Below are 8,267 nucleotides of genomic sequence, written 5' to 3'. Positions count from 1 at the left end.
GCAAACCGGTTGGTACACCAATGGTGACCAATTGCAAATTGACAAAGGAGGATGATTCCGCACTGGTTGATGAGAAGGAATACCGATCAATGATTGGTAAGTTGTATTATGTAGTGCATAGAAGACCGGATATTACACATGCAGTTGGCATCACTGCAAGGTTTCAGAAGAGTCCAAGAGAATCTCACTTGAGTGCAGTCAAGCAGATTCTTAGGTATCTGAAGGGAACAATTGACTATGGATTGTGGTACCCATACAGCAATAATTTCAATCTGAAAGTATTCACAGATGCTGATTGGGCTGGTAATGTGGATGACCGGAAGAGCACAACCGGTGGTGCATTCTTTCTCAGTGGTAGATTGGTCTCATGGATGAGTAAAAAAAAGAGTTGCATCTATCAGTCTACACTGGAAGCGGAGTATGTTGTAGCTTTCATGAACTGCACTCAGACAATCTGGCTGAAGCATGTACTGGAAGGCTTCAAGATCCCTGTCTCTGAACCGGTAAGTATATTCTATGATAACACAAGTGCTATCAATATATCAAAGAATCCGGTTTTACATTCTAGAACTAAGCATTTTGAGCTTAAGTATCATTTCTTGAGGGAAAAGGTTCAGAATAAAGAGATTGCACTAGAACATGTGTCCAGTAAGGAGCAGTTAGCAGACATATTCACAAAGCCTCTCCCAAAGACAACATTTGTGCATTTGAGAGGTGAATTAGGGGTATTGCCCCTTCAGGAGGTGAACTAAAAGTGGTTGTTCCACATCAGTCAGGTACTGGATAGACAAATCTTTGGTTGATTGGTGTGTTTAAGGATGCTACTCCTCAGGGGGAGCAGCATGAGGAAACAGTGATGATTGTACCTCCACTTTGGCATTGTTGTCAAAGGGGGAGAAGAAGTGAAGCAAAAAGATATTTGCAGCAAATGGGGAGAAGATGTGAAGCAAAGAAGATATCTTTTGTATATTGCCATCAATGCCAAAGGAAGAGATTGCTGGCATTATGTGAACCGACATGAGCCTTATGTAAACTAGCATGAAGACATAATGATATTGTATGTTGTCATTGATGTCAATATGAGACAGTGTGTGAACCGGCACATGAGATAAGTGAAGAAAGAGGTATCGGCATATGTGTGAACCGGTATATGCCAAAGTGAAGTAGCACATTTGTTCAAAGTGAACCGGCATGCAGTTATGGGAACTGACACATGGAAGCACTGTATGACTACTGGTTGGTAGGGCAGCTTCCACTTCGGGGTTTCCGGTTGGAGTATCTCAAGTCTGTGTGACTCAATCGGTGATCTTTGTGTGATGAGTTAGCAGTATGATGGAGGACAGATCATGTTTCCACGTAAGCTCTGTGCGCGTGAAGGATCTTGCATGAAGAAGACTATTCCTATCTACCTTGGGAATATGTGAAGTCTATCAAATAGTGATAATGCGTGATGGGTTATCAGCTGCCATGAAAACGGTGGATAATGGACGATGGAGAATGTCTTGAGTTTGACTCAAGACTGGTGCATTTAATGCAGTATGTTTCAATGGTCAGGATCAAACCGTTTGAATTGCTCAACCTAACAAGTTTAGGGTTTTAGGTTTTAGCTACTGGCCTGTATGTTCCCTATAAGATCGATGTTAGGTTTCTGTCTGAAGTTGTTGGCAAAAGTTGTGAGTGTGTATACAACGAAAGCGATACAAGATTCTTGCCAGACCATAGGAGAGAAGAGATACCTGCAAAGTGAATGTGCAGAAGGAAAAGAGGAGCCTAAATGGATCTATATTAGTATTAAGTGCTATTAACAGATCATTATAATACCTGTTGATCTCTAACCACTTCAACAGTTGTAAAATCCCCTAACAGGGTAGCCTTAACTGGCTTGATTCAAAATCCCTTAAATCGGGTGGTCTTAACCGACTTGCTATAAATCCCTTAACCGGGTAACTCGAAGCTAATGAGTTCTTAAAATCCTCTAACAAGGTGATCCTACCGGGTTTAACCCTTAACCGGGTGATCCCTAACAGGATCGGTTCCTACCAGAATGTATTGTAATGTTCTTAACCGGACAAGGCTCCTAACAGAGCGGACTTCTAAAGAGTTCAAAAAGCAGCTTGTGGGTATTCATCCCCACCGTGGTTTTTCCCAATTGGGTTTCCACGTGAAAAATATGTGTGTCATGTGAAATGCTTTTGTCTCATGATGCTTTGTTTTATCTGTTATGCACATGAAGGTTCTATGTTCTATGCTTGTCTATAAAACATATTGAACTCACTGTTGTGAAGATTTGATGGTTAAGTCATCTAGTTCATGCATGTGAATATTATGATAATGTGGTATTGAGCTAAGAGAAAAGCTTAGTGAGTGACCGGTTCATGACTGACTGAGCTATACTAGATGTTACCAGTTGCACTCTGTTTTACCAGTATCTTTGTTTATCAGTCATTGTGAGTGTTTGTTATCAAACCGGTTTTGGACTGTATTTGTGTCTATACTGATTCACCCCCCTCTCAGTACTAGCTTGGTACTAGTGGTTCATCATTGAGTTATCATGAACATGTTAATATTTCCAAAGAGGAGAGTTCAAGAGGCAAGTTTGATGACATGAGAATGTCTGAAGGTGAGAATATCCAACAGTATGGTCAAAGGATTAAAGAGATAGTTGGTGAGATAAAGAGTGCAGGAGGGAAAGTGGAAGATGCCACTATAATCAGTAAGGTACTGAGAACCCTGCTACTGGTCTATGCTATCTGAGTTGCAACTATTCAGGAGCTAAAATTCATTGATAAGACAAAGGTAACTCTTGACTCTATTATTGGCAAACTTACTTCTTTTGAACTAAATGGCTATGATGGTAGTGTACAGAAATCAGAATCTGCATTTAGAATTTCTATCTCTAACCCATCTGTGAGAAGAAGTAGTGATACCAGGCATAACTATGAATCTAGATCCAACAGAGATGCTAAAGATGAAGACAGGTTAGTGGAACTTGAAGCATTGTTGGCAAAACGACAGCCTAGAGGCACTAGTAAATATAGAGGTAAGCTACCTTTAAATGTTTTGCATGCAACAAGATTGGTCATATAGCAGAAAAATTGCCCTAATGGTGAAAATGAATACAAGAGAGACAAATTTAAGAAATATAAGGGTAAAGGCAAGAGATATTGTCTTGTAGCTATTGACAGTGGTATTACTGATGATGAATCTGATGATGATGCTAGTGAAGATATTGTGTTTGTAGCAATTAAGGAAGAATTATCAAATCAGAAGGCACTAGTATCCATAATGGATAACTCTGATGACTGGATCATTGATGCTAACTAATCCTATGGGATATTTGTATTATTAGAGTAGTTATTTTGTAAGTAGCAGTAGTTTTCTATAGTTTAGTTTTCTACAGTTTTCTTCTTAACATTTTCATCAGTTAATGTTGTATATATTCTTTTCTTATCTAATAATATCAGTGTCTGTATGAATCACATTTTGGGGCCTGTTATAGTGGTATTAGAGCCAAGTTACAAAACCTGTAGGAAAACTATGGGTAGATGAATAGGATGATTACAAGCCTGTGATCATACTATGGAGTTTTAGTGGTGATTATGAAGTAAATGATTTTGCAAATTTTCTTCAGCAAAGATTAAAAAAAGAGTTTTAGAATTAACAATACATTCTGATGCATTCTTTAGTTTCAATTGTTGGAATAGTTATTTTTGGTAAAGAGAATTATCATGAATGGTTTCATAAAGTTAAGAATACTCTTATTTTTAATGATATGTGGGATGATGTCTATGAAAGAAAAGGTGACAGTGAAGCACCAAAGCAGCCTACAGATACAAAAGAACTCATCATCTAGAAGATTAAAGACAAAAGGGCTTATGCTTTGATTGTTGCCTCCATCAGTGAAGAGGTTAGTATGCATATAATCTCTTGTAAGACTGTATTTGAAGTGTTAAAAAAACTCAAAGATCTTTATGATTCTCATTCAGAGCTTGAAATAATACAATTGTTAATGAAATTATTCAACTTGGAGATGAAAGATAATGATCTGATGAAGTTAGCCTCTCAAATCAAAGCTCTTTTTTGTGATATTGAAGCCACTAGTGTAAAAGTTGATCTACAACTCACTTCTTTTATTAAAGCCTTGTATCCTACCTATTCACACTATCTTGAGTCTCTTCAAGCTAGTGAAAAGATGAAAGACATAACATTTGATAAACTTGTGGAGAATATTGTAGAGAGAGAAAAATCCTTTGGGAAGAAGGCATCACATCCCAATGCTAAGACTTTGGGCCTTGCACGATAGGGGGAGACATCCACAGATGAATCTTCTAGACATGACACTAGCAGTAGAGGTCATGGTAGAAGTCAATCTAGAGGAAGAGGGGGTAGAAATCATCAAGGTGATAGACAACATTCTTAGCCTCAACACCAACATAGAGACTACCAACTCAAAGACATCTAGTCAAGAGACAAACAATCTATGCGGTGCTATAGATGTGGAAACATGGGTCATAGTGCCACTCTTTGCAGAACTCCTTGGGAGAAGATTCGTGACAAGAAAGAGCAGCCCCCAGACAAAGGTAATCCTCCTTAATCTGTTCATTATGTTGTAGCACATTGTAACTTTGGGATTGTAAAAGTTTTGAGTACTTCATTCTCTTCTTGGAATGGTATTTGGTTATTAGATACTGGAGCCACATGCCACATAACATTTAGAAAAGAGTTTTTTGAGACATTCAATGATCAAGTGGATGGAGTAGTGTATTTTGCAGACAAGTATCAATTAAAACCTTTAGGAATTGGATCTATTAGACTTAAATTACTAGGTCTTGTAGATTATATTCTTTCTAATGTTCTTTATCTTCCACAATTAAAGAGAAATTTAATATCCCTTGTGAATATTAGACAGCATGGTCATTCAATATATATGTTTGATGGCATCATTGAAATTAGACAAGCTTCTGATCATATGATTGTTATGACTGGAGTGGAGGATGACAAGCTTTTAAAGTTGAAAGGTACCTCATCCAATACTTAGTATATTGCAGATTTCTCTCAACATAGCAGTAATTTTTCTTCCAGCCTATTATGGCATGCTAGATCTGGCCACATTAGCTATGATAGTCTTAGACTTATTAAACAACAAGGAATTCAAGGGCTTCCTACAATTCCAAGAAAGATTTCTCAATGTGTTGCTTGCATTTTAGGCAAACATAGTAAACAACCTTTTCATGACTCTGTCTTTTGCACTTCTAGAAAGCTAGGCCTTATTCACTCTGATTTGTGTGGGCCCATGCCTATTCCATCAGCAAATGGAAATAAATATTTAATGACTTTTATTGATGACTATAAAAGGATGTGTTGGGTTTATTTATTAAAAGAAAAATCTCAAGCTTTTGATACATTCAGAAATTTTCATTTGTGGATTAAAAATGAGACTCAACTCAATATTGGAATCCTTAGAACCGATAATGGTGGTGAGTATACATCTAAAGATTTTTAAAAATATTTGTAGGACAATGGTATTAAACATCAAACTATTGTCCCTTATAATCCACAACAAAATAGTGTGGTCAAATGTATGAACAGGACACTGCTGAATATGGTGAGATCTATAATGTTTTTTCAAGAATGTAAAGTCAATGTTTCGGGGAGAAGCAGTTCTTTGTGTTGTCTACATAAAGAATAGGAGTCCTTCTGCTGCCCTACATAATAAAACTCCTTATGTAATGTAGCATGGCCATCTTCCAACTATCAAGCATTTTAGAGTTTTTGGTTCCACCTATTATGCTTTGATTCCTCAACAGCTCCGAAATAAATTGGATGCCAGAAGTAGAAAATGCATTTTTGGGGGATATTCTAATACTTCCAAAGCTTATCGATTGTATGATGAAGCAAACAAAAAGTTTAGAATTTCTAGACATGTTATATTTCTTGAATTTGACAAATATGACCTTACTATTAACTCATAGCTTGCTCATCTTTATAGATTTCACTCTAATAAATTCTATCATGAATGTGATAATGAACTTCCAACGCTTAAAGGGGGGGTTCCTTTTCTAGGTGAATCTTTGGAAGTTCCAGGTCACTCTTTGGAAGTTCTAGAGAATGAGGAAAGTTTGAATGATGATAGAAATTGTAAAGAATCAAAACCAATTGTTGAACCAGCCTGTGAAGAAACTGATTCAAAGATTCTTGAACCTGAGCAAGTATTAGATCTAATAGTACGTAGATTGATGCAAACAAGGAAAGTTCCAAGAAGGTATGATGATTTTATCTTGCATGGTAAAATAGAGATAGAAAGTTCTGCCAAACAAAATAAAGAAAATGTAGGGGAAATGATTACAAGTAACAACTTCCTTAATTCTTATGATGTTGAATTAAACTTTTCTGTTGTTGATGAACCTTCTTCCTTTCAAGAAGCAACAACTAGTGATGCATGGAAAACTACAATGCAAAGAGAGTATGATTCTCTCATTAAAAAAGGAACTTGGAGGTTGGTGGATCCTCCAATTGGAACCAAACCTATTGGCTGCAAGTGGGTATATAAGAACAAATATAAAGCTGATGGGTCACTAGACAAATATAAAGCAAGACTTGTAGAAAAAGGATATGTTCAGAAAGAGGGTGTTGACTATATAGAAACTTTTGCCCCTACAAAAAAGTGGGGCACTATTTGAACTCTATTTTCTTTAGCAGCACAAAAAGGATGGCATATACATCATATGGATGTTAAGACAACCTTCTTGAATGGTGATTTGAAAGAACATGTCTATATGGTGTAGCCTGAAGGTTTTGTTGTCAAAGGTCAGGAACAAAAGGTATGTAAATTGGTAAAATCCTTGTATGGTTTGAAGCAAGCACCATGCACATGGTATGAAAAATTAACTGAGAACCTCTTGAACTTAAACTACAAGCACTTCAATCTAGATGATGCAACTCTATTTGTCAATAAATTGGTAGGTCAGTTGTATATCTAGTTGTTTATGTTGATGATTTGTTGATCACAGGAAATAATGATGATTATATAGCCTGCATTAAGAAAGAGTTGAAAAAGGTTTTTGATATGACTGACCTAGGTTTACTACATTATTACTTAGGGATTGAAGTTATTCACAATCCCAAGTTCATTTTTATTTCTCAAAAGAAATACATTAGAGAGTTATTATGCAAATTTGGAATGCAAGATTCTAATTTTGTTTCCACTCCAATGGAGCAAAATTTGAAGATTTCTTCCAATGATAGAGAGGCTTTCGAAGATCAAACCAAGTATAGGCAGCTTGTTGGAAGTTTGATTTATCTCACCACTACTCGTCCTGACATTACATTTACAGTAGGAATTATGTCTAGGTTTATGCATAAACCATGTGAAGGGCATTGGACTACCGCACAACGAGTACTAAAATATTTAAAAGGAACCCAGACTCTCAGCATCAAATATTCAAAGGTATCAGACTTTCATCTCACTGGCTATTCTGACTCAGATTTTGATGGTGACAAAGAACATGGGGTGTCTACTTCTGGTTATTTGATAACTCTTGGATCAACAACTACCACCTGGAGATCAAAGAAACAAACAGTTCCTATTGACTCTACTACTGAAGTAGAATATGTAGCAGTAGCTCAAGCCACCAAAGAAATTGTGTGGCTAAAGAAAATTCTTGAGGACTTGCAGGAGAAACAGATGACTTCAATGCCTTTATTTATTGACAAAAATTATGTGATTCAATTGGCCATCCAATATTTCATGATCGAACCAAGCATATAAACACCAAATATCACTGATTCAACATCATGTTGAGACCAAAACCATACATTTGAAACATTGTTCCACTACACAGCAAATTGTTGATATTTTTACCAAAGCACTGGGCTGTGTAAAGTTTGAACGATTCCAACTCCTACTTGGCATGAAAAATGTCCCTTTGGATTAAGAGGAGAATGCTAACTAATCCTATTGGATATTTGTATTATTAGAGTAGTTATTTTGTAACTAGCGGTAGTTTTCTGTAGTTTAGTTTTCTATAGTTTTCTTCTTGACTGTTTCATCAGTTAATGTTGTATATATTCTTTTCTTATCTAATAATATTAGTGTGCATATAAATCACATCTTTGGGCCTATTACAAATGATAGTGTTTGTTCACATCACATGACCAGTGATCGAAGCAAATTTCTTTCCTTGAAGGAATTTGATGGCGGTGTTGTTAGATTTGGCAATGACTCGCCCTGTATGGTAAAAGGTAAGGGAGTTATTTCTCTTAATGGG

At 36.5% G+C, this 8,267-nt stretch overlaps 1 protein-coding gene across 1 annotated transcript; it reads left to right on the top strand.

Moving 5' to 3' along the window:
- Nucleotides 1-7,210: 7,210 nt before the first annotated feature.
- On the top strand, nt 7,211-7,768 carry LOC131858610 (secreted RxLR effector protein 161-like). The gene has a single exon (XM_059211907.1). The coding sequence runs from the start codon at nt 7,211-7,213 to the stop codon at nt 7,766-7,768; it is 558 nt and encodes a 185-aa protein (XP_059067890.1).
- Nucleotides 7,769-8,267: the final 499 nt, after the last annotated feature.

Source organism: Cryptomeria japonica, chromosome 9 (assembly GCF_030272615.1).
Source record: "Cryptomeria japonica chromosome 9, Sugi_1.0, whole genome shotgun sequence".
Classification (NCBI taxonomy): Eukaryota; Viridiplantae; Streptophyta; class Pinopsida; order Cupressales; family Cupressaceae; genus Cryptomeria; species Cryptomeria japonica.
This window is presented reverse-complemented; position numbering and strand designations above follow the sequence as displayed.